The 27,273-nt window shown below is 40.0% G+C and overlaps 1 protein-coding gene across 1 annotated transcript in view; it reads right to left on the reverse strand.

Moving 5' to 3' along the window:
- Positions 1 to 5,477: 5,477 nt before the first annotated feature.
- Positions 5,478 to 27,273, reverse strand: part of slc6a5 (solute carrier family 6 member 5) — a 34,153-nt gene continuing 12,357 nt past the window's right edge. Inside the window, exons 7-15 of the mRNA XM_041780200.1 lie at positions 26,412 to 26,546; positions 26,192 to 26,295; positions 22,854 to 22,978; positions 22,606 to 22,718; positions 15,621 to 15,752; positions 15,159 to 15,258; positions 12,853 to 12,953; positions 9,855 to 10,022; positions 5,478 to 5,633 (exon numbers count right to left, since the gene is read on the reverse strand). Of these exons, the coding sequence (XP_041636134.1) occupies positions 5,478 to 5,633; positions 9,855 to 10,022; positions 12,853 to 12,953; positions 15,159 to 15,258; positions 15,621 to 15,752; positions 22,606 to 22,718; positions 22,854 to 22,978; positions 26,192 to 26,295; positions 26,412 to 26,546 (1,134 nt within the window). The remainder of the gene's footprint in view (positions 5,634 to 9,854; positions 10,023 to 12,852; positions 12,954 to 15,158; positions 15,259 to 15,620; positions 15,753 to 22,605; positions 22,719 to 22,853; positions 22,979 to 26,191; positions 26,296 to 26,411; positions 26,547 to 27,273) is intronic.

Consider the following 27,273-nt stretch of genomic DNA (forward strand, 5'->3'; position numbering starts at 1 on the left):
AGAGAGAGAGAAAGGACAAGGGTTACTATACATGGACATTGAGTTACAGCAACACAAACTGCACATGCAAGCTCTTCAGTGTAACATTTGATGAAGGGATGTGGGGTTAACTCAACCCTAGGCCATTTTTTTCTCGAAACAAATTCAGAGAAGCTCAGAAGGAAATGGAAACGTGAGGACACAAAACACAAAAGTTTTAGCTACTTTTCTATGGCCCTGCAGAAAATCAGTAAAATGGTAACATTTTACAATAAAGTACACAAAAACTATCATAGTTATAGGCTAACTAATTAGTAACTAACTGCCTGTTAACCATAAGTCAACATGTTACTATGTTAACAAGCAGATGAGTACTCTCTCTTCTCTGGCTATCTACCAGGCACTTACTCACTTTTGTGTAGATTAATCAGCACTTTAGTGTAGGTTAGCCATAAGATAGTTAGTCATTCATTACCAATGACATATGCCAATTTTATCATGGGTTATCTACTAGCAAGGTTCTTATTTGTTCCCTGTTTAACTTACAGTCCTTTCTTTCATTACAGAGTAATCGTGTTGGCCATTAAGTACTTAGCTACACATTTATCCCCAGGTTTACCAGCAGCTAGTTACCCTCTTGTTACCTTGCAGCAATTCAAATTTTTGTATAGGTTAACCAGCAGGTAGTTGCTCAATTCATTAAGTAGTAACTTCCAATTATTGTGTAGCCTAAACAGCAGTTAGTTGCTTTCTCCTATCCTTGTTAAGCCTTGTAGGTTCTTTAGCAGTGAGTTACTCACTGACTATCGAGTAACTATGCCGCTTTTAGTGTGGGCTTACCAGCAGTTAGTTTCTTATTCATTGATAGCATAGTTTCACACTTATTTGCTTGAGGTTATGACAATTTTTGTATTGGTTACTAGCAGCTAGTTAAATTGGTTATAGTAACCTTACTGATTTCAGGTTATCAAGCAGTTAGTTATTCTTTGAGTCCTAGGTTAACCTACTGCAGAATGAACATAGGTTACCTTAAAAGTATGCTAATTTCAGTGTTGGTTAAGGACACTAGGACTCTGCAAGTTGAAGTGCAACTTCATTTTTTCTCTGCATATATACAGTATCAATATGAGTGTGGGTTATCAAGCAGTTAGTGCTCAGGCTAACTTGTAGTTAGGTCCTTATTCATTACCCAGTAACTATGCCATTTTTTATGTACCTCATCTTTACAGAATACCATTAAAATCTATCTTAGGGCATAAAAGGCTGTCATCATTCAAGTAATACTACATACTGTCTACTGTACACGTTTTCAAATTCCAACTGGCTCTTTCAGCCGGCTCTACTCTAAAGGATTGACATTTCTGGAGCAAATGGTGTCAAAATTTTTGTTTCACCCAGCTCAAGTTCACACTTTGTGGTCCAAGATCCTCGTTTCCATTGACAAAGAGAAAAAGGAACCACAGGCTGAAGGCGCCTGGCATTAAAAACTCCTTCTCTGGGATCTACTCTGAGACTGGCCATGCACACATCGGACTGACAAAGTAGAGTGAAACTAATAAAGACAAACACAGGCATACATAGACATACATTATTATCACATTTGAACGAATAGAGCGTTAAGACTTTAACAAAAGCAACACAGTGGAGAAAGCTAGCTATTTAACAGCAGGGCTTTTGTGCTCATTGATTGATTATGTTTTATTTAAACTGCACAACCTCTTAATCAGATGTGTGCAGGCTTTGTGTCAACACTATGAAAGACATGGCTTAGAGAAACATTCAGGGAGAACCTCTGAGCAACTGTTAATGCGTCCACACCTGCAGCCTCCTTTTAAAAGACCGCAGCCTCTCCATTAGTAAACACCTGCTGTGTTAAAAGCCAATCAGGACTTTGTATCAACATGAAAATGCATATCCAACTGGTCAAACAGTGGAGCAGACTAATTACTTCAGAGTGGATACATGGTGCTACTTCGTAGGTAATTAGTTGGCAGTCCGTGAAGTAAAGGTTGGCTGCCTGTCATGTCACATTTACAGAGGCTGTAAAATCTATCGGACTCCTGCTGATCTGCATTGACTGTAATGCAGGCTGCCTCCCAGTTAAGTGTGAATATGGCTTTTACGCCCCAAAACTCACTCTAAAAAAGCACATATGTAAATACGCTTATAATTACAGTAATTTCATTGCATCTGATGGACCGAGTAAGTGTAAGCAGGCTGACCCAGAAGATTTTCTTCCATCAGTGTGCTGTCTAGGGATGTGCTTTTCAGTGAAATTAGTTTTTGAAATGCAATAATAGGCAAAAAGAGAATTCACATTTCTAGCAAATTTTCACTTAAGGAGCAGTTGATTTGGCTTGATCATGCTAGAGTAAGCAGAGTGTTTAAGGGATTGTTGCGTAAAAGAGATCCTGTCTTAAGTTTCTTAGCACCTCTTCAGTCTGTGCCACCACAGTTGTGTTGGATGTTACCGCTCTCTTCTTCTTTTGTCTTTCAATAGCAGTTAGCAAGCAGCTTTCAGATATCCTCATCTGGCAGTAATACTGCATTGCAACCAGGCGCTGTTCAAATGATGGAAAAAATAGGGCTGTCAAACGATTCATTGGTTTTAAAATCACAAGATTTCTTTTGATAAACATGGTTAAGCCTCCTGGTTTTATTTGGAATTGTTACTATTTGAAATGTTACTATTTTGCATTTAAAGCTGTTTTTGACTGGTGTGACTGACTTCCTGTTTAGATGAAGGCCTGGATCAAGATCATACTGCAGAGTCATCCCACCCAGAGTGTGTTCTGCTTTTCTTCCCTCAGCCTTTCTTGTATTATTTTCTTTTTCGGGGAAAAAAGATTTAACATCTAGATAGATAGATAGATAGATAGATAGATATCTGCAAAGCAAAGTGAGCTCAAAGGGACAATACAGCCTTGTAACTGCATGACAATAAATGCATTAATGCTGACAGCCCTAGAAAACAAATGCATTTTGTTATAGTCTCATAAATCTTTGATCACATTAATTTCATCCTTTGAATCACATTTTGAAATTTCACTATTTTGCATTCTAAACTGTTTTTATGTCATTTTTAAACTTAGGGTAACTGACCTCCTGTTTAGATACAGACCTGATTATAACATGAACTTAACCAGTGGAAAAGAAACTTATTTTCTTTTTATCCATAATAAGTGATCATTGAGAAGGTAAATGTTTTACCACTTGATGACTTCTGACTTGTCCACTGAGTTGTTTAAAAAATTTTTTTAAGTAAAATGAGACATTAAGGTGCGGTGTTGTACTTACTCTACATCGCTGTGGCTGCACATGGCTTAAGCAAAGGGACAATAAAGCATGCAATTAATGCATTTTTATTAAATATTGCACTAATTATGGATCTTAAAAGCATCATGTTTGATGCATTAATGCTGACAGCCCTAGAAAATATAATTTTTTCATTATTTGCATGATATCTTTCATTTTTGATAAATCGATATTCAAAAATCTTTGCCCATTTCTAGAATTACCACTGAATAAAGTGGCTTCAAAAGACAATTCATGTTCACAACAAGGCATTCAGATCTAGATTATTTTCAGTTAACCTTAACAAACTTGTCTTTTCTTTAATAAAATGAAAAATGAGCTTTATGATTCAGCGCTGCACACACTTGGTCAAACACTTTACACCACTCTTGCGCCCTGTATAATTATCACAAGGGAGCATTTAAACAATGGTGAGTTAAAAAGCAAAGAGCTGCTGCACTGAGGTCATCAGGAAGCTGATTCTGATCCTCTGCAACACACGTGCAGACTGCTCCCGTTATAGGATGGCTCTATTCTCTGTTTCCTATGCTCTGAATGTGATTATTCCTACAACTACCGGAGTAGTGTGATGGAATCGAGTATACCTGAGACCCTGTTTTTTTCATGAGGACACACACAGAGAAGCAAGAGGCAAAAGTCGGAAATGGCAAAGAGGTCTCCGGAGCTCTACCACAAACAACAAGAGACAAAGTACACTTCCTGGGACGGAGTAGGAGGCCATTATTCTAGTCTATTCTTTATCTACTCACACGTAGCAGCTGCTCCTAACATTGTGAAGACGCAACAACACGCACACCTACGACTGGAAGATATATCTTTTAAAAGAAGTGTACACTTTGTACAAGATATTACACGGCTAGCAAACATGATTCAGAGAGACATGAAAACACACATACACAATCTCTCAATCTCTGCCTAGCTAGCTCTCCTCTGCTGGAAGCTATAAATAGATGTATATCTTTATATGTAGATCTTTATATATTTATACCGTTACTTTACTGATGTGATGCATGTTGTAAAGATGGTTTTCACAAGGGCTTGACAAATTCACAACACATACAGCAATAAATGCACTGTCTAAAATATATGCACTAGGCCAGCTTTTGGAGATTTGATTAAGTGAAATGGCCGTTTAATCCCCGACTAAAGGAAAGCTTAACTACTCTAGTGGCTTCCTATCTTAGGGAATATGCTACTTGACATTCTAAGCTAATACAATACAGGGAGGACACTTAATAAATAGACAAAGAGAGAGGGTATCACAAATGGTCCCTAAGATCCAGAGAGAAAAATAGGGCCGAGCTTCTATCATATTGCAGAGTCATCCCGGCCAAAGTGTATCTACTCATAGAGGTAATCAGGATGCATCTGTTACTCTACTGGGACAGAAGAGGCAATAGCTGATTTTGTAATCTATTTTTGATAAAGCAAGTGCGACTGAGCAATAGCTTGTGTGAATAGTACACATATACATACTGCTGGATGGGAACAAAATGTGATACCAATGCATACTGTTTTTCTTTTTTCCCGAGGCAGTTGATATTATTTGTATTGCAGATGGAAATTTGTACAGAGATGGAACAAAACACAGATCCCCGTCAAGCTCGTTGAACCGCTGTATTTCTGTCGCTCAATTTTCTTTTTGTTTTCCTGTGTCTGCTTCCACCAAGATGATTCATTACCTCTACACACCAATATGATAGCACACGCACACATAAACACACATACACTCATACACTGAGCACACACGCACACACGGCTCCATAGGGAGCAGCTACGGTGAGTCTAATATTGCAAGTGCAGTCTGAGCTGTGTCATTTTATGACACAATTTTTCTCTTGGAATAAAGATCCCTGGTAAGGGTTCTGGAGTAATCAGTGGTCATGTGTGGAAGGCGATGATAGCCCATTAACAGAGTACGAAGCAGCAGAGGAGGAGTAGACCCCCACCTGCCAAACCACTCCTCCCTAAGAGAGGAGAGGAAGTGGTGAAGAGGGAAGAAGAAAGGGAGCCTGTTTCCACATCCACACTACACGAAGGGAGACAGGAAGCAAAGAGGGTGAGGAGAAAATGGGAGAGTAGGAGGGAGAACAAGAAGGTGAAGGTCTCCTCCCTTGTTGTGACCCCCCCCCCCCCCCCTGCAGGGGTTGGAGTTGTTGGATGTGGCGCTGCAGAGGCAGCTGCTACTGATAGGAGCCCAGCTGAAAGTCTTTGGGGGGCAGTTTGAGGCCCAGTGAGTTGGTTCCCAGAGGGTCGATCATGTTCTTGTAGCGTTCGCCACGATGCTTCATCAAGAATGGACCCCAGTCAGGCTGTGGAGCACAGACCAGCTTCAGACGCTGCAGGAGGAGACAAAACACACAGCATAAAAGAGATCAAATCTGGGGTTTAAGATACACTTTTACGACTATTTTTTTTATCTAAAGAGTTTGCTTCCTACATACAGACATGACCAAATACCAGTCTAGTGATATGAAAAGTGTTATAAGCAGATGCAGCTTACCACCATCACACACTGCACAAAACCTAAAGAGCTGAGAATTTTCCACTTACGTGTGTACTGCAAGCAGCCACTAGGTCAGTGTCGATTTTGGCTACCATTTTGATTCTAGTCTTTTCCCTTATTTGTAATGGATAAGTATGACCTAGGGACCTAGGGAATGGTAAACTGTGTTATGCGTGTACAGCTAAGTAATACAGATAAAAGATCAGGTCTTTAAGAGGAAGAGCTGGGTGTGTGGGGAGAGCAACTGTGTGCACGCACATTTGGACGCCAGTTTGAATAAGTAAAATAAAGCCATTTTTGCATTGTTGTTAACCTGTATGTGTCAAAAGTTTGCTATCAATGTCCTGCAATTCTGCAAAGCCTCTATTATTTTTTTGATGAGAAAAAGGAGCACAGAAAGCTGCATAATTATCATCCTAAATTACAGTCATGCCTTTTTGTATAATTACTCATGGACCTATGTTTGTGCTAAAATGTGGTAGGTAATTTGCCCTGGAATTTTTACAACCCTAAATTACAGACATGCTCGCTTCACAGGGGATTAAACACAGACATCCCATGTGATTATTACAAACTACCAGAGGTCCCTTGGTAATAATAGTCCCATGTGAATAGGGCATTTGTTGTTAGATTACACTGCCTTTTAGTTTTAGTCACATTTTTCATTTTCATTCTTTAAAGTTCCGGTATAGAATAAATGTTGGCTCGGACACAGTTTTTATGGTCGCTCACAACGGCACCACATCAGACTATGCAACTAAAATCTTGTCCTGTCTTGGCCAACAGCCTGGCCTCACAGCAAGCTCAATCCTGACCACTCATATGCTGAGTCACCTCTGTCTCTGAGACTGTGTGCAAGTTCATAGGTTGCTGGGAGGGCGGGTCATCAGTGTCAATCATAGCTACAACATATGGACTGGCTATCCATCAGGTAGAACCCAAGGTATGCATGTGATAATGTAAATAAAACAAAATATACACATAAGCTCTCTGGAAGGAGAAAAAGTAGGGGCTTTGGTAAATGATGGTGCTAAGCTAAGGCGCAAATGCTATCCTACTGGTAGGTGTTTGGATTCAGATTGTTGATGTCAGGTCAGAGTGTCAAACTAGACGAGGATGCAAGAAAAATTCTAAACGCTAGTCTTGCTGAGTCTTGCATCATTGTTAATGATGTCACACTACAAGATTGTTTGACAGTCACATCGTGCAAAATCAGGCCCGACGTTTGATGATGAGCTCCGATGTTGCAGTTGGGCCAAAATCTGTCTGAATTTGTGGAGTCTGAGCCGACCTTTAGTCAACAAAACACTGTAGTCCAATTTAAGTAAATAATACAGTCCTTACATTTAAGTTTCAGTTTATTAGCCATGTTGTAACATCAATACAATGAAAATCACTCATGTCATTTCAATACCAATACTTTAATTATTTTGAAATATTGAGTAGAAAATCATGGATTTTGAGGGTCCAACTGTCTTGATTACTCTTCTTGAAACTAAACATACTTTTCATCTGAGTTTATGTCACCAAAGATCTATATTCAGTTATTCTCAGTCTCATCTTCCTCATGGAAATAAGTTAAGACAACCAACACATTTAGTCAGCAAAATTAACACTCAGTGAAGACACAGACCAGACCTGTGGAGGTTGGTGCCACATTTTAACTGCTTTTCTACCTTATTAGGTCGTAATCCTGCATTTACAGAAAACCAGGAGTGTACTGTTGAGCACATAAACCTTGTGGAGAACAAGTTTGACTAGAAACATTACTCCATTAAAGGCAAAAAGTACTAATTGGAGGGCAGAACAACAGAGAGATATGGCTTGTGAATCTATCAGCTAGCATAGCCAGTAGATACACTAAACTCCATATGGCAAAGACCGTCAGTACAAAAAGAGCAACATATTTATATTAAAAAAAAAAAAAAAAGATTCAACATCAGCGACAATTTAAGTGTAGCTCAGGCTGAAGCCACTGCACAAGAATTCACGTTCAAGGGAGGTAAGAGAGAGTTAAAAATCAGGGCGTCTAAAGGCCGGCTCATCATCAAAGCTTAGGCTTGACTATGAACGTCAGGAACAACGTTCTTGTAGTATGACGCCCCACGACCACTACTTGACAAGACTAGCATGTCAGAAATTTTCTTACGTCGTCGTCTAGTTTAACACCCTGATCTGAAGTAAACAGTGTGAATCCTGATGCCTGTCAACAGAGCATTTGCTCCTTATTTTAGCATCATCATTTACAAGAGTCCCTTCTTTTTCTCCCTCTGGAGAACTAATGAGTACATTTTATTTTATTTACATTATCACATGCATACCTTGAGTTCTATCTGAAGGAGAGCCAGTCCATATGGCCCACCTCTTGATTCATCCATACATGTTATCCATAGTCCAGTCCATAATGGTTTTTTGTTTGTTGTTTTCTGCTTTCATGAAACAAAAAAAAAAAACAAGAGTGCTTCTGTTGTAGCTATGATTCACTCTGTTTGAGCTGCCTCCTTGACAGCCTGTGACCTCACACACAGTTGTGGAGACAGAGGTGGTTTTAGTGTGCGATGAGCGGTCAGAATCACACTTGTAGTGTGGAGAGGCTGTCAGCCAAGACAGGGCAAGATTTAGTCACATAGTCAAACAATGTGCCGTTGTGAACAACCAAAAAAAAACGTGTAGTCTGAGCCGGCCTTGTGCAGATCCACTGGCTGCATCCGACTGTCAACAGGTAAGAATGTAAGGTAGACAGCTGGAATGTATTTCAAGTGAAAGTGAAATTTTAAACTCAGCTATCTTGCCATTTATTCACAAGGCAATCTGTGAGAATTTCCATAACACACAGCTTGGAGTGTGCCTCTGAAAATCTCTGTTTGAAGGGGTCACGCACCCCTGGCACTTCACCCTCTGCTCCATTCCAAGAAGAATCACCTTAGCCCTAGATGTGAATGCTCAGAATGTATGGGTGAGGTTAAGTGGTAGCCAAGGGGGGTATTAGGATTAAACCCAATCTAACCCATGTTAGTAACCAAGGAGGGGCTTGACAAAGGGTCAAATGTTAACAGCTACCTTGCACAGCAAAGACTAGCCACAGCAAATCAAACCACAGACGTCAAAGATGTTTATATAAGAGGTCCATCTCTGCCATCAGCTGTCCACACTTTAACAAAACACCGATCCCCATATCGACAACTCTTTATTCTCCTATCAGCTAGGCCACAGCGGGAAGATGTGTGGGTGACGACAGCCACAATGTGAAGTCCTTTTGTATATCAGTGCTATGAAATATTCAGTAAATTCTCTTTGCTTATGCTTATGCTTTACTTCAAACTGTGATGTTTTTTTTTTGTTGTTTCCTCCAGGGTATGATGATATGCATGGCCTGTTGATCTTGGTGATACGCCTGTTTAATTTTGTTTACTGCAGAGAATGTCACACAGTTCAAGTGTTTCTGGTTATATTCCTTTTTGTTAACTGGTTCCTTCAATTTTGCAGGTTTCTTTTGCATATTTAATGCTGACTCTTGTGACTGCCTCAATGCAGGCAGTGATTTTGTCACTTTATTAAAATTAGTGCAAACATAAGAAAAGAAAGTGAATGGCTGACCCTTTGTGCTGGTAAAACTTTATCAAAAGATCTGGAGTGTTTGAAGTTGTTATGCAGCATCCAGTATGAGTAATAACTCTGATGGCGATACATTTATTTCAGCCAAGCAAAGATCTGAAGCGAAAGAGTAAATTGGGAGGAAGGTTTGTGATTGAGGCGGCTGTCAGAGCTGCTGAGGGAGCCGAGACGTTAGGAGAGGAAGCCACGATCATCATCATCCATTAATCAGGGTATTTAAAAGGGACCCGCCGGACTCCCAGAAAAATGTCCAAATTAATACTCCGGCAGCAGCCAGCAGCCTGCCTCCCCTGCTAATGAGCAAAGGATGAGACTATTGATTTCTCCGACAGCGTGTGAGGGTGTGTGGAGTGGTGTGTGCCTACGTGTGAGTGTGTGAAGCAGACAAAAACAAAACATACGTGACATCGTCTCCTCGCACCTTTATCTCTATTATTACCTCACTGATGGTGCCTGGTGCGAGGTGCATCTTAATGAAGAACATGATGGGAATCCAGATGACGGAGCAGATGACCATGAGCCAGCCCAGAACCATGGACCAGGTGGGGTAGGTGTAGTCCTCGTACGTCATCACCTTCCACTGGTACAGACTCAGACCCAAGATGCCCTGCATGTACAAGGGAAACAAGGCATTTACGTCAGATAGGATGGTTTTTCTTTTACCCTCAAGGTCTCCTTCTAGTGTCCTGGAGCAGGTCTCGTTCTGATCCATGAGGCTCAAAAACACAAAACGCAGGAGGTTTGTTCATAGATTTTTAACAAGGGCAGCCAGTACATCTTATCATGAGTAGATCTTACATCAATTATGAATAATGAAATAGTTAAAGGGACATTTCGGCATTTTTGAAATTGGGTTTTATACGGTACTTGGCAAGAGTATTGGCATCATCCTCCAGAGATTTCAGTATGCATTGTCATTTTAAGCATGACATGCTTGCGGCAACTAGGCTTTACATTGCTACAGACAGATACAGCTTCCCTGTGTAATTTGATTTCGAGCTTAAAATGGCTCAAAAAACAATGTTGAATCAATTATAGGTGCATCTAAAAAAAATTGAATATCACTTAAAAATTAATTTTTTCATGAGATTTACTTCAAAGAGTTAAACTTTTACAAATTCTAGACTTATTTCATACAAAATGACACATTTCAAGACTTACAGCTTATATCTTACAAAAATCCAGCATCTCAAAATATTAGAATGTTGTGAAAAAGTCCAATTTGCAAAAGTTTCCTTAGCCTTCACTCTCTCACTCAGGTTCAATTCACACAACCACAATCATGAGGAACTCTGCTGACTTGACAAATGTCCCTAAGGCAATCACTGACACCCTTCACAATGAGGGTAAGCCACAGAAGGTCACTGCTGAAAGGGCAGGCTGTTCTCAGAGGCTGTATCAAAGCAGATTCATGGAAAAGAAAAGTGTAGAAAGAAAAGGTGCACCAGCAACAGGGATGAGCTCAACCTTCAGAGGACTGTCAAACAAAGCAGACTCAAGAACTTAGGGAGGCTTCACAGACTGGACTGGAGGTTTGAGTCAGTAGATCAAGAATCACAACACACAGATGGGTCCAGGATTTAGGCTAGACGTGCCATGTTCTTAAGTGTGTCACAGACGTCATAAGCTTCTCACCTGGACTAAAGAGAAAAAGACTTGGACCGTTGTGGTTTAAGTGGTCCAAAGTCTTGTTTACAGATGAAGGTAAATTTTGAATTTGGAAATCAAGGTCCCAGAATCTGGGAGAAGATCTGAGAGGCCAAGAATCCAAAGTGCTTGAAGTCCAGTGTTTTCAGTTTCCACAGTCAGTGATGGTTTGGGGTGTCATGTTATCTGCTGCTGTGGGTCCATTGGTCTTTATCAAGTCTAGAGTCAACACTGTCAGCCATCTACCAGGAAATTTTAGAGCACCTTATGCTTCCATCTACTGAGAATTTTATGGAGATATTGATTTCCTTTTCCAGCAGGACTCAGTGCCTTCCCACAGTGAAGCCAAAACTACCAGAAACTGGTTTACTGACCATGGTGTTACTGTACTTGATTATGATCTGAACCATATAAAGAATGTCTGAGGAAAAACGTCAAGAGGAGGATGAAAGACACTAGACTTAACAATACAGATGAGCTGAATGCTGCTATCAGAGCAAGCTGGGCTTCACAACACTTCAGCAGTGCCACGGACTGATGAGCTAATCGACTGATTGTCATTTGACTGACAGATAATCCACACAGTGGAGAAACATAGCAGATTTTAACAATTCACAGTTGACCACAAATGTTTGAGTACTCTCTTGTCTTTAAGAAAACTAAAAATACATCAAAAAGTTCTGCAAGATGGTTATTCTCTCATCTTCATTGTGCAAAAAGGTCACTGAAAAACATTTTTGTCATATTATTTGTTGATGAAACAAACACTGGATGTGATCTGCCACCTCCACGCCTTTCAAATGAATGTGCTCATAAAAACATATCTTAAAATGAAATGTTTTAAAAAGGCCTGCCTTTTATATCTCTCCTTTTGATACAACTTATCAAATGTAGAACTCTAAATAATTATAAGTCTTAAAAATGATAGTTCCAATTGCTGTTTTCAGACTGCTGCAGCCTGAAGATGCTGCACTGTGGTGCTTTTTGCACTCAAAGTAGAAAAGATTGTCTGCAATTACCTTCACTGAAGTCAGAATATTAAGAAAAAGCCGAGTCTGCTGCTCCCTTTAACGAAGAGGATGAATGACAAAAAGAAATCACACCTCCATTTGACTCTCTGTGCACTGAATGCTAAAAGGGAAGCTGAAAAGGAAAAAGGAATCTACCTCCTTTCCACAGAAAATTTAGCTGAGAAAGATTAAGAGAAGGGGGGCAAACAAACACAGAGAAGAAGGCCTAAAGAAATGTATTAGACTGAGGTTGTGCTTCAATGAGCTCCCAGAGGAGAGCTCGCGTCCCTTGAGGGCTGCAGGATGACCAGCCGGCCCGATGCTGCTCCATTTGTCATCGTCACCTCCGTTTCTGCAGCTTCCGTCACAATTACTAGCATTAGTGCTGGCCACTTTTCAGTATTGTGTGCCTGAATTTACAGCTTCTGGTGCACAGCATGAGACAAATAAGTGGCAATTTTACAAGAATATGTTTTCCGGAGTTGGAAGTACTTGTGTATTTTCAGCAGGGGTACTTACATCACGCTAACTATTTGGCAGAGCTATTTTGAAGAACACAAACAACTTAAGACTTGGCGACAGTAAACGGAAGGAAGAAGTATTTTTCGATTTCTGCGTAACAAGAGCAATTTCTCTCTGGTTCCTTTCCAATTGCAAATCAATGAAGTTGGAAGACAGAAGTAGAAATTGAAACATTTTAAGCTGCATGTGTCAATGAATTTGGAAATATAAGAGAGAGAGACAAAGAGAGAGGAATAGCAGAGCGAAAAACAAACATACCGTCAGAATGGTCGGAGTCACAAAGGCCCAGCAGATCCTCCAGAATCGGTTTGGCTGGAAACCAATCATCATTTCAATGTCCTCACAAAATCTCTGCAGACCTGCCGAGAGAAAGAAGGGAAATAAAAAATAAAAGAAGAGAGATTGGAGAGAGTCAGACGGATGGGACACAGACAGAGTGACCTGGGTTTAATAAGGCGCCTTAAAAAAAGAAGAGGAAAATTCAAGCCATCCTCATGAGTCTGTGAGAGAGTGAGAGAGAGAGAGCAGGGAGAGAATATCAGTTTCTGTCGTCTCTGAGAAAAAGCAAGGGAGCAGATGGCTTCATTCCTCAGCTTTTATTGACGGATAACAGTGAGTGACATGAAGAGGCAGAGTCACACAATCATTTCAATATGTCACCTGTACTGATGCTCTGACAAAGTGGAGGAGAGCTGCCGGCTCCGCTCCTTGGTAACAGCCTTTGACACACACCTGAGCCCTGCCTGCAACTGAGACTTATATGGCACAACAGAGACACCTAGTGGCCATGGCTGGAATTACATCTAGTATACAGCAAAGAGGGAGGGGAGGATTATTGTCCCTAGTGTTAAGAGCTGGACTATTCAACCTAGTTTGATAGGTGGTAAATGTTAGAGTGACCATGGTGGTCAAGAGTAGACTCTCAATCATGATATAAAGACTAAACTTGATTACAAAAATGAGAGCCTTCTAACCCACTTATTCCCAAAGTCTGAGTCAGGCCCACACTTTGGTCATGGGAGATGTTTTTGGGTCGCCAAATGAGTTTTCAGAATTTCTTTGCTACAGTATTTAATATGACTTTTATACCTGCAGAACACAGTATATCCAACTTGGAGGAGCTCCACCGATCACACTCACCCTCTCCACCCTAATAAAACACAACACAAGGCGCTACCAGCCACAGGATGGCAAAAGAGTTAAAGTCACAACTATTGAAGCTTGGCTAATAAAAAAGTAAGAGATTGCTCCAGAGCAGAGAGCTACTGAAGGCCCAAAGGGTGGAAAGCCTGCGTGACAGAAGTGGAGTGGCTTCTTCAGGCCTGTAAAACAGCAAACACTATGACCAGATTGAGTCTGGATTTAATGTTATCTAAGCTAGGCAGACTTGAGAAGAAATAACATACAAAGTTTTTGGGTCACAGTGGCTTGTTCTTGAAAAAAGTGAGTTGTCAGAATAAAGTTTTGCAAACTCTGGTCTAAGCCACGATAAGTCTTCCTGCCTTAGGATGGTCATGAAGACAGTTTATATAGGTTGTTTGCTGGCACGTAATACCAATAAATGCCACATGAGGGTTGAGAAGTGGGGGGCAGCCATTAGGAATGAATGGGAACGGAAGAAACTTAGTACTTTACAGCTCTTAAAGCACCTCTGCGTCACAATCATCATCACAAAATTTCTACATGTATTGAGTACAGTCCCTACAAAAAACTGATTTGTTGCCCCACAGATGTGCCCGGCATTGAGGCGATCAGTATCCCAAATTACCTCCTAGCATCTAGCATCATCTAGCCAGATCAGGGGAAAGGCTAGCCGAACCCCTTTGACATGAAAAAAATCCTCATTTTGTCACAAACATGCCTTTTAATTGGAGCAGTGATGTACTATTGAATAAATGGTGTGGGGTGAGACTAATTAATGATGTGCTGTCCATGAAAAAGCCTCTTTAATGTGAACCACCGTAGCTAGCTACCATTTAAGTGCTGGTTTTATTTCCTGCCTTTTTTAAATTTTTGAATCCACATTTTTAGAGATTTTGGAGCTTTTTGTGCCATTATTGACAGAGGAGGACACTGGATAGAATTGGAATTGGAAACAGGGATGAAAGAGTGGGGAAGACACATGTATGCATGATCCCGGCATACGACATACATAGGACATGTTATAAAAATTAGGCCATCTGTGCCCCATTTAATCCCTATTTCAAGGCAGTGACACAGCTCGCCCAGGCTTTAGAGGAAGACTTTTTCATCCGTGCGTTCTGTTGTGTCTCCGTGAGCTTTTTAAAACTGCTTTTTTGCCTGAATGTGTTACTACATTCAGGACACAAAAGTAGTTCAAGAAAATTTTAATGTTTGCATTTTTAAGGCTTGCATCACAAACAGCACCAAACATGGCTTTTTGGTAGCATTTGCAGAGAAGTCTGAACATGCACATCCAAACCAAAGTGGGCAGGTGATGATCCTAAAGAATGAACGTAAGGTGAACAGAAAAACGTCTCAAACACTGCAGGTCCAAGTCCTAAGTAAGAGTTTGAAAATGAGTTAATATCTTCAGTACTCACCATAGAGGTAGGAAATCCCCACCAGCTCAAAGATAGCAATGATGACCAGAGAGTAGGAGGCTGCGAATGTGTCGACCAGCTGCAGCATGTACATCCCACTCTGTTAAAAACACACAAAATCAATTCCCCTCATAATGACATCCATTACCTTTTCCCTCACTTTCCCACCTCTGACTCTCCCACAGTCCTAACTTTAACCCCATCTTTACTGGATCATAAGAAATGACACGTATGGATACTATTTTTGAGCATTTTTCCCTCATGAAGCTGTCTGGGAGGATTTTAATAAGATTCAGTTGTTCCACTCCCTGAGCCTGTCCTCTGAAGGCCATGACTCCGTTTTACATGCAAAAATCTGTCGGCTTATTCAAAGAAAGCGTCCTAGGCGCAAGGAGAATGCTAAAATCTCTCTTTGATGTGGTGTCAGTGTGAGAGACGTGCGTTTTTGGGTCAGTGTCGTACCTCCGTGATCATGGGAAATCCCAGGATGAAGAAGGAGACGCAGCAGACCAGGGTGAACAGAGGTTTGTGTTTCCTCAGGTATTTAGGGAACTCGTCTGACACAGAGGTCACAATGGTCTCGATGGTGGCAAACTGGGAAAAAAAATGAGTGAGAGATAGAAATATGACAGGAAATTGAGCCAGAGAAAGAGAGGAGATGAGAAGAGATAAAGAACAGGAAAGTCTGATTTTTCGATTTGATCCTGCGTTTAAGTGAAGCAGTGTAATCACAGCATTAATTTATGCATTTTTTTCCAGAAAAATATCAAAAATCCACTATGTTAAAGTGTGAATCATTAAATAACTCTACATTTAACTCAGGCTGATGAGAGCAAATAAGAAGCAACAGATAGGAGATTTCCCATATCTGCACATTACTGCAGACTGTATCATAGTTGAACTGTCATGAGAAAACAATTGCGGCTTTTGCATTCATTTTGTATCGATTTAACTCTGCGTTTACTATCCCATGGCTGCAGACATTTCTAGAAAATTGTAAACAAGGAAGTTAGAGCGCACTCTGCTGGACAAACTGCATATTTACACCATGTCCTAGTCATCCCAGGCATTGTTTTCTGCATTACACTGTATGTCCAACGAAGAGTAAAACAAAGAGTTTTCATACAAGCTCATACTAGAATATATATATACAGATGAGGGTATAGCTTTAAAAGGCCAATATCGAATGACAAAATATATATATCGATTAGGCTCTGCAGTAGATTCTGAGTAGCTGTGTCAACATCAGAAATGATGGAAAGTACCTAGTTTGAACAGCACAATACACCTCTCTTCTTAATTTAAGTGAGGAGCAGAGGGAGCCATGGCACATACTAATTCATCTCCATGTTAATCAAAATAATGGTGTGGGATTTTTGTTTGATTTTAGCAGTCCTAAAATGCCCTATTTTATTTATTTTCTATTTATTTTCAATTTTCATTTCAACTCTTAGCATGCAAATATCACGTTTATCTGCACTTTATAGAGGCTATGCAGTGAGGCTGTCAATCTTTATCTACAGTCCCAGTCAAATTTCATTTCTTATTATTTGTAGATTTCAAATATTTGAATATTTATGCACATATATTATTTTTTTAATCAATATATATGTACATACAAAACATTCAGTTGCCAGTGCCAGTGATTTCTGTCTCTAGTATGGGGACAAACAAAAACAGGTTAAATATTTTCTTAAATGAAGGACATTTGGACTAGATAGAAATCCCTACTGTTTGCTAGAGACTGTGGACAATGACAGGACAACAGACGTCAGGTGTCCTGACATTTATACATGCATGATGTACACAAATGGAGGAGTGGCTAGATTAAAGCCTCTTCCCAGTGCAAAACACATGAAAGCTCACAAAAACACTCCATATGAGACCCAAGTGGGCTTTCATTTGTTTGGTACTAAGGAGAATCCCCCATCTAGCTGCTTTGTCATAAGCCTGGATCAGTGGAGGGCGGCAGTGATGGTTGCCCTTCTGTAACTTTGTCCCATCTCCAGGAACTCTGGAGCTCAGTCAGGGTGACCATCAGGTTCTTGGTCACCTCTCTTACAAAGTCGCCCCCTGACTGCTCAGTTTGGCTGGGCGGCCAGCTTTTGGAAGAGTCCTGGCAATGCCAAACTTCTTCCATTTGAGAACTATAAAGTCCACTGTGCTCTTGGGAACCTGCAGTGCAGCAGAGATTTGTTTAGCCTTCCCTAAATCAGTGCCTTACAGCAGCCCTGTCTCTGAGTTATGCAGGCAGTTCCCTTGACCTCATGGCTTGGCTTTTGCTCTGATATGCATTGTCAGCTCTATAGAGAGGTGCGTGCCTTTCCAAATCATGTCCAATCAATTTAATTGACTACAGGTGGACTACATTCAGTGCATGCTACTGTAACCACATAATGTCATCTTGGGTCTTTAACAACATAACATTATGGCTCCAAATGTTTCCACAGATATATTTCATCAGCTGATAATCTTTACAGGCGGCAGTGAAAATCATCAAGAAGTAACGACAACAAAGTTGGTATTTTTCAGCCGAATTAAAGTCATTTACTGCTTCCATCATGCTGATTTCTGTCATCATTTACTAGCTGGAACTGCGGTGACTCACTGACTTTGATGTGACAAGTATATTCTCTATAATTAGATATTTTAGAAAAACTGACAAATGAACTTGTTTCGATTCGAGCTCTTGCAGTATGTGGCCTTGCCTTTTTGATGCATGTCTAATCCATAAAAGCAAAAAAGTCCCAAAAATAACCTTTAACAAAGATTTAATAAAGAACCAAAGTTAGAGAAGCCAGCATTACGAGGCCTTCACCTTCAGTTTGGCCAATCAACATATTCCCACAACAATTTCAGCAGCAAATATAAACGTTCTAATCCTGAGTTTTGTAAACACATTGGTTTTATGAATTTAGATGACAATCAGGAGACCTGACAGGTGGCGTCTGTAGAGATTAGCAATTGTAACAACAAGGTAAAAAGGGCCTCATAACCCAGAGGAGCGCAGTGGATGAAAATATAAACACATAAATAGAGGGAAGTTTGTGTTTATGTGAGAACGCGCTGTAGAAACTCATTGGCACCGAGCTATCTGCTCCCGCTCCTCTCCTCGCCCTCCTCCTGAGCTCCCAAAACTAATTTCCCGTCAACATCCCAAGCCTATTATCGCCAAGCTGCTCTCTACAACAAAGCCACCATCAACCCACTCCTCGGAGCCGCCGCTGCCAAAGCAGAGTAACATCATCATTTACTGTTGCTGTTGACTTGTGTCTTAATGTGCCACTGTGCCCTCTGCTCCCCGGCTCGCCTCCAGAGCATCGCGGTGCACGGAGAGGAGTTAGTGTTTTATCAGCGTTTGTTTGCTCAGGATTGTACCTGAAGGTGCTCTGGACTTTTAAAGTGTTTGTTCACTGAAGGAACATTAGGATTGAATCAGTGCTGCACCTCACATTATTAGAGTTTGGGAACTTTTTCATGCAAACACAGGCACCTTGAGGGATTTCACAGGGTCATTAACTGATACTGATTGCATTATCACCAGCAAAAGTTTAGCTTATTTGTCTGCCCACAACACACAGGACAAATAATCGATGATGATTACATTATTACCATTTTGGAGTCTTTTTGTGGTTCTTGAAGACTCTAAGTTTAACGTTTCTTCCTCATTAGCTCCAGTGTGGTCTCTGCTAACTTTCAAAGGAAGTATCCTGTTCTTTAGCTAATAAATGCTCCAAGTTATTCTTTTGGTAATTGCTTTGCCTTTACTTTGTTCCAGTGTGGTATTTTTAGCTGTATTTAAAGAGTTTCTTTTTTAATAAAGTCTGAAAACTGCAGAAAAAACGTTTGATGGGAGGAAAACCAAAACAATGAGCCGATGGAACATTAAACATATGTACACTGTAGATTTACAGTGCAATCAGAAAGGATTCAGACCCTCTACACTTTTTTCAATTTTGCTATGTTGCAGCCTGATACTACAGTCGATTAAATTCATTTTTTTGTGACAATGTAAGAAAAATAATTGTAGCTTTTTTTGCTTTTCTATCAAAAATGAAAACTGAAATATCACATTGACTTAAGTATTCAGACCCTTTGCAAAAACACTTAAAAATCAGCCCAGGTTACCCCATTTCTTTTAATCTTTGCTGACATGTTTTTACACCTTGATTGGAGTCCACCTGTGCTAAATTAAATTGATTGGACATGATTTGGAAAGGCACACACCATATCAAAGAAAAAAAAAATAAGCCATGAGGTCAAAGGCACTGCCTGCAGAGCCCAGATACAGGGTTGTTGCAAGGTTACAACAAATTCTGTTGCACCCAAAGCTACCAAGAGAACAGTGGCCTCCATAGTTCTCAAATTGTTGAAGTTTGTCACAACCAGGACTCTTCTGAAAACCCTCCTCAGTGCAAAACACATGAAAGCTTGCAAATGGAGTTTTCAAAAATGTTCATGTGAAAGCCAAGTGAGCTTTGGTGTGTTTTGCACTAAGAAGAGGCTTCCATCTAGCCATAGGCACAGATCAGTGGAGAGCTGCAGTGATGGTTGCCCCATCTTCACACAGGATCTCTGGAGCTCAATGAGAGTGACCACCAGGGTTCTTGGTCACCTCTGTTACTATGGCCATTCTCCCCCGATTGTTCAGTTTGGTCGGGCAACCAGCTCTGGTTTTGCCAAGCCTCTTCCACTTGAAATCATGGAGGCCACTGTGCTCTTGGGAACCTCCAGTGCGGCAATATTTTTGAAGCCTTCCCCAGATCTGTGCTTTAAACAATCCTGTCCCTGAGCTCTGCAGACAGTTCCTTTGACCTCACGGTGCTTTGCTCTGATATGCATGTTAGCTATGAGACCTTCTATAGAGAGGTGTGTGCCTTTCTAAATCATGTCCAATCAGGGTGGAAAAACATCTCAGTAAAGATCCAATGAAATGGGAGGAACCTGAGATAAAGTAAAGTGTTTTTGCAAAGGGTCTGAATACTTATGTCATTGGGATTTTTCATTTTTCTATTTTTAATAAATTTTCAAACACTTCAAAATTCTGTTTTTACTTTGTCATGGTGAAGTACTGAGTGTAGATTAATAAGAAAAGAATAAATTTAAACAACTCTAGCATCAGGCTGCCACATAACGAAACTGAAAACAGTGAAGGGGGTCTGAATACTTTCTGAATGCACTGTGCATGTAGACAGATATATAGATGTCAAAGAATATCTTTTAAATGGAAATGCTTCTGCAAAACTGTGTCTTTAGTTGAATATTTGCTTATATGTTATAAAACTATGAAACACTTTTTAATGGTAAAAGTAATCTATCATTATAACTTCTAAATTCACACTAAATGCTTCATACTTGTCTCTTAGTCATTGAATATGCTGCTAGACTGTTTCTATTAGAATTGTATAAAACTAATATTTATATATTTTTGAAACATATTTTTTAAAAATCCTTTAAACCCACAGTCCAAAGTGATGTGTGCAAACACTGTCAGGAAGTTTAAAGCTGGAGCCTCCTCACTGAAATTTCACGCTCTTGAGCTGAACTCAAACTTTGAATTACATCAGTGTTGTTGTTGTTATAAAACTTTAAGGTCAACTTAATTTCACTCAATCCAATCACGCAGACCCCCTTCTGCTCGAGTACCCGGAGAGCTCGAGCTCTTCAGCTGAAATCAGTCTCAGTGGGTGGTGTGTATGGGTAATTATGTTAATTGGGTCAATGTGTGCGGCGTTTATACTTAGCTGGATGGCGCAACCGAAGTTGAGAGTGTACTTCAGAGCAAACTAAAGCCAAGAGGCTTTTGTTACTTATATAAAAATTCTCAATGTTCTGAAACTTCAAGAAGTTCAACAACAGAAACAGACAATATGTGGTGGCTCAGCCAGAAATACTTTTTCTGTTGTACACGAAAAAAGAGGAGAGGACATGGAGATACAGTGGCGGAATTTTGTATGAATTTACTAACTTTATTCCTACCATCTGATCACTGTTGAATGTGAAGCCTCAAACAAGAGAGCTCCTCTCTATGCTTTTGACCAGCCAGTGAGTCTTCCTTTTAGCATTACCTTGGTAAGACAAAATGTTTATAATTATACAGTACTATTATAAAGGTTTTTGCTCAGAAGATCGATGCAAAAAACTTTCCCAGGCACTGAACATTCCCTAGAGTTTAGTAAAATCCATCATCAAGACCTGTGTAAATCTGCCTAGATCAGGCTGTCCTCATAAAAGAGGGACCAAGCAAGAAGGAGACTAGTGAGGGAGGCCACCAAGACACCTATGACTACTCTGAAGGAGTTACAAGCTTCAGCAGCTGAGATGAGAGAGACTGTTGCTCAGGTTCTTCACCAGTCAAAGCTTTATGGGAGTGTGGCAAAGAGATCTCAACTAGAGTTCACCAAAATGCATGTGGGAGACTCCATGGTCAAGTTGGAAAAGTTCTTTGGTCTCATAAGACAAAATTGGTGCTTATGGCAATCAAATAAGATGATATTTTTGGGGGATACCAAACACTGAACATCATGAAAAACACACCATCCCCACTGTGAAGCATGGTGGTGGCAGCATCATGCCATGGGGGTGCTTCTTGGCAGCCAGCCTTGGAAGGTTTGTCAAAGTAGAGGGTAAAATGAATATAGGAAAATCCTGCAGGTCAATATTATTCAGTCTGCAAAAGAACTACAGCTTGGGGGAAGATTTATTTTCCAGCAAGACAATGACCTGAAGCATACAGAGAAAGCTAAATAATTTAAAGATAACAAGGTGGATGTTCTGGAGTGGCCGAGTCAAAGCCCAGACCTCAGTCCAAAAGAGAATTTGTGGCTGGGCTTGAAAAGGGCTGTTCATGCCAGATCCCTGTGCAAACTGGCAGAGCTTTAGCAGTTTTGCAAAGAAAAATTGAGTAAAATTGCATTGAGACCTATCCACACAGACTCAGTGTTGTGATTGCAGCCACAGGTGCATCTACTAAATACTGACTTGAAGGGGGTGAATATTTATGCAATCATTTATTTTATCTTGGCAAAATCTGTTTCTCTTTGACATCAAATTTTCAATAAATAAAAGGGTAAAACATCCAAAGGATTTAATCCTTTTTTAGGCACCATACCTGCAGACAATTTGGAGACTGCCATTCACTCTTTGTTAGCTACCAGACTAATCACAGGGCTGATGGTCTACATCATTTCGACACATTTTTGCTAAGCCTTAGCTTGAACGCAGAACCATAATTCAGGCTTAAGAGTAAAACTTGAATTTATAAAATATAGAGCTCATCTGTATAGGCTGAATGTCATTATGCCAGAAAACTTGCTCATATCAAGATCATAAAATGTTCAGTTCACACTGGAACTTCTTCACTCATTTCTATAATAAGAACATATTATGCTCTTAAGTGCAGCTGAGACACACTAGATTACACACACATTGAGGGAGAAGTGGTTACCATGGTATCCAGGCCAAGAGTCAGGAGCATGAGGAAGAAGATGATCGCCCAGAAGGGAGAGAGGGGGAGTCTGGTCAAAGCCTCTGGATACACCACGAACGCTATGCCTGGGCCTGACACACAAACACAGAATATATACATGAATGCATCCGCACATACACCACGTCCACAGCAGATAAAGGATGTCACATGCTGTCTCTGTGAGCAGCGTCGACCTGCTGCTGCTGCCTGCTGGTTTGGTATCTTACCTTCATCTGCCACCTGCTCTATCGGCACTTTCAACTCATGTGCCATGAAACCAATGACTGAGAAGATGACAAACCCAGCAAATATACTGGTGGCACTGTTTGTACATGTCACAATAATCGTATCCCTGCAGGGAGGAAGGAAGAAAGAGAGAAACAGGGGCTGAGTGAGCAATCTTATTAAATAACTGAAGTAGTTTAGCAATATTCAATAACAAAAAGTAAATAGTAAGAACACACTTTAAAAAAGTAAGATAACACTTTTTTATGACACGGGTGTCACTTGTTTCTGAAAGATGCAATGGCGCCCTCTGGTGGCAGAAAGAAATCCTCTGCAAATAAAGGATCTGAAAAGGTGTTACATCTTTACAGGAAGTGTGCACAAGAGGGCGTAGTGCTGTATGTGGGAAGACATTTCTGCTATTTCATTCATTTACTAAAATAGAGAGAACATTTATAGTTTGTAATGCAAACTGGTGGAAAAATCTTCTTTTATGGTTACTAATGCATGGCTCCTTAATGATTAGAGTTAAAGCAACAATTATGCAGGAATTCAGTTTCATGCTCATCTTTGAGTGCAACTGCACAGTTCTAAAAACATGTACTGTAATGCTTTTAGGTCTCCCCCGTCATAGATGTGCATTTACCGAAATGCAGATGGTGGCAACGGTGGCAAAGGGATCATGAGAAGCAGAAGAACCTTGCCGACTAACATGTGAAGGCTGAATTTTGCACAAATCTGATGCTGCTAGCATTCACAGCCTGTTGTTTGCTAACTGTTTGCATGTGTACTCAGCCTTTGCCACAGCATCTAAAATCAATGGCTAAATGGCTTCAGGCTAGACAGAACAGAAAGTTTGCTGTGATGGCGCCACAATTTAGGGATGGTCTTCCCGAGGAGATCAGGTCAGTAATGTCTTTTATCTCTTCTAAAGACAGAATTTCAACAGAGAGCCTATCCGGATTTTTCTTGACTTTCAGTTTTTATTTGAATTTGGGGTTTTAGATTTATAATGAAATAATTTTGTGTCTTAAAATGGTTGTTTTTTCTTAACTCTCCCTTTGCTTGTTAATGCATAGCCTTCCTGTTTATGTGTTCATTTCTTGTTGCTGTCCTACAAAGCAATTGTTGATCTAATTTTAAAAAGTGCTCTATAAATAAATGTTACTAGTATTATAAAGGGCTTGACTGATTAATCAGCCAGCCGATTAAATTAGGTGATTAATGCCTATTTAAAATACTCATTAATCGGCCAAAAGTTGGTCCACAGACACCAATGTTAACACTTGTATTTTCACTAATAAAGTGGAGGAACTATGATTTAATTTTACCAAGACATGATGTCTGAGTTTTATCATTTATCCAGTAGATGGTGCTCTGGCTCCTTTCATATCACACCTTCCATATTTACCTCCTTACAACAGAGACTAAAGCTCAGAGCAACATGGCCGAGCATCAGATTAGTTGAAGAGAACAGTTTTGCCTCAGCGGTAAGTTTATAACTAGTCTGTGAAATAAACAATGACTCCATAAATTTCCTGTTTCATTTCATCCTGCTTGTCCGTTAGTCATGATGTACCTCATTGTGATCGTCACACTTAGCAGCTTATGTTAGGATAACCTAGCTTCATGCTAGCCAGTTATAAACTTTAGCCAAGTCAGTAACGACATAAATGAATGTAATGTTGCAATATCTCACAGTAATATTACAATCAGACCAGAACAAATCTGGTCATCGGAAGCAGCTATTTGTTTAATTTATTAATTAATTTTAAAAATGTAAAGGGCTGATAAATCAGTTATCAGAATTTTTTTATTCCCTAATATCAGTATCTGCCCCAAAAAAATCCACATCAGTCAGGCCCTAGGAGTTTTATTATTCATTAAATGCAAGTTGAGATAGCCTGTTAAGGCTCCAAACTTATAAAGCTAGCTTGAAAGTGGAGGAAAGAGGTCACCTTTTGACATAAGATGGATTAATCTAGTTTTTTATGCAGACTTGAAACATTTCTTAAATTGGACGACTGTCTCCACACGGTAAAGCTGCCAAACATGAGACCTCAATGACACCAAACAGAGACACTGCCTTGTGTTACATCCCAGTCTGTTACTAATGATATCTACAGGAATGAACACAGATTGGTGTGTTTTGCATGATTTCTTCCTCTCATTTGTCTTCTAAGCTTCATCACAACTGTACTCTCCATCTCTTAGACTCGTGTACAGTCGCAATGAACCAAACTACGCAGCTATGGAGCATTGCGCTCTGCCCACCTCAATTGCTTGCTTTCTCTTATGAAATAAGGAGTCTTTCCAATTAAAAGTAAACTCTGTGAAGTATATATAAAATGGTAAACCAAATTCTGTTTCATGGAAAAAATGTGTTTAAAAGAGTCAATGCCTTCTGGCCAGTGGGGCTGACATCTGTTCACGTTGCTAAGCTGAAAGGTGTCGCCACGTTAAATCTGCCTTTTCTCGCTCAGTGTATGAAATTCATCCATGAAAAGACTCCTCAATTTTAAGTTTTACAAAAGCAAATAAGCAGCAGAGATGAGAGGAGCTGACCTACCATCAGCCATTATACCAAACAGTTCTAGACAGGCTAACTGGTTTCCTTTTAGCCTAAGCTGGTGTGTGAACTAGAACTGGATGCATTCCTCACATGAAAACCACAATCTGCTGCCGAAGTTACATCTGTCTGGAAGCAGATGACTGTGGCGCTCTGTGGCAAAAGTATTGACGCCTCTCTCCTCATTGAAAGTCAGTGTAATATTTGGCTGACTTTGAAACTTAAATCTGAAGGTTGGGAATTACATCCTGTTGCTCTAATGTTATTTTAATGGGTGCTTTAATGAAGATTATTTTGCAGTAAAATATCTGCAAATACACGCACGGTTACTGAGAAAGTTGATGTGGGAGTTTAAAGATTTTATTTTTCATTCTCCTTACAAAACTCATCATAAAGCACTCTTTCACTGCTTTTGCAGAGATGTGTTGTCAACAAAAACATGCATAAACTAAGTTCAGCTTTATCTAAGTTAACAAAGAGTACAATGTATTTTTAATAAACTACATTTCCCTGTAGAAGAGCCAGAATGTTGCGTGCATTTAGGTTTTTTTAAACATATATGTCGAGATAAATGGAAGTCTTTTTAATACAATTACTGTCTTCTTTCTGCTTTTATCACAGCTGATGAGGAGAAATTTAAGGTGAGAAACAACCAAAGAAACACTGATCTGCTGGCTGCAGAGAGAGGCATCTATTACTGACATTTCTATCAGACACACAGAGACATCTGTAGTGACAGTTTGAAGAATAGTTTACCTTTTGTGTGTTTACCTGTAGCAGTTATTGTGAAACTTATTGTAGGAGGACAGAGTGATGAGGCCTCCCCAAGCAGCCGACAGAGAGAAGAAGATCTGAGTGGCTGCATCTTTCCACACCTGACAGAGGAGAGAGAGAGAGAGAGCGAGAGAGAGAGAGAGAGATTCTAGCTGAGGATGAATGACAGGGGAAAAAAAAAAGTTCCTGGATGAGTTTGACAAGCGGTGTTACAAACCTTTGCATCATTCAGTTTCTCCCACTTTGGTGTGATAAAGTAAAGGATGCCGTCAAAGGCACCAGGGAGGGTCACCCCTCTGATCAGCAGAATGACCAGCACCACATAGGGGAAAGTGGCTGTGAAATAGACAACCTGAGGAGAGAGGAGACGAAAGGAGGAGGCATTAGAGAAAGGAAGAAAAAAGAAGGTGTGCAATACAGTTAAATATTCTTCAGAAAGTTATCCACTGGAAACCACAGGTCCTTTAAAGGCTAACACCCAAAATGCATAGATGCATCAGTGGTATGGGAGGATTGATTATATGACATAAACCAATGTTAGAAGCTGGCGTATTTTTAATGTGTAACATCATTATTGCTGGTCTAATTAACTCACTCATGTCAATGAAATATATCATCTTTTTCTTTTTTATTTTTCATAAATTTCATAACAGTTTCTAAAACTCTTTTACACTTTGTCATGAGGAGGTACTGAGCGTAGATAGATGAGAATTAAAAGCATTTTTTTAGACTGTAGCATCTGCAACATGGTAAGATGGATCACAGACAACCTGAGTGAGAGCATACAGCCTCCTGCATTTTAGAGAGCTTATTGAATAACCAGATAAAGTTCCCATACCTAAGACAGATGTTTTCAGTGTTAAATGCTGCAGTGTTACAAGCTGCTAGAAGGAAGACTGTGGTGATGCATGAAAAGTATCTTTTATTTGTAGATTTTGAACACACATATGTTTATAATATGGGGTTTAAGAGACAGCACTACCTCCTCAGAACCTCAATCTACTAGCGTTGAAAAAGCTGCTAGTTTTGTTACTTTTTGATGATACCAGTGACAATTTATGCTCCCTCCAGTTATTTTT

The sequence above is a fragment of the Cheilinus undulatus genome, linkage group 1 (assembly GCF_018320785.1).
Source record: "Cheilinus undulatus linkage group 1, ASM1832078v1, whole genome shotgun sequence".
Taxonomy (NCBI): Eukaryota; Metazoa; Chordata; class Actinopteri; order Labriformes; family Labridae; genus Cheilinus; species Cheilinus undulatus.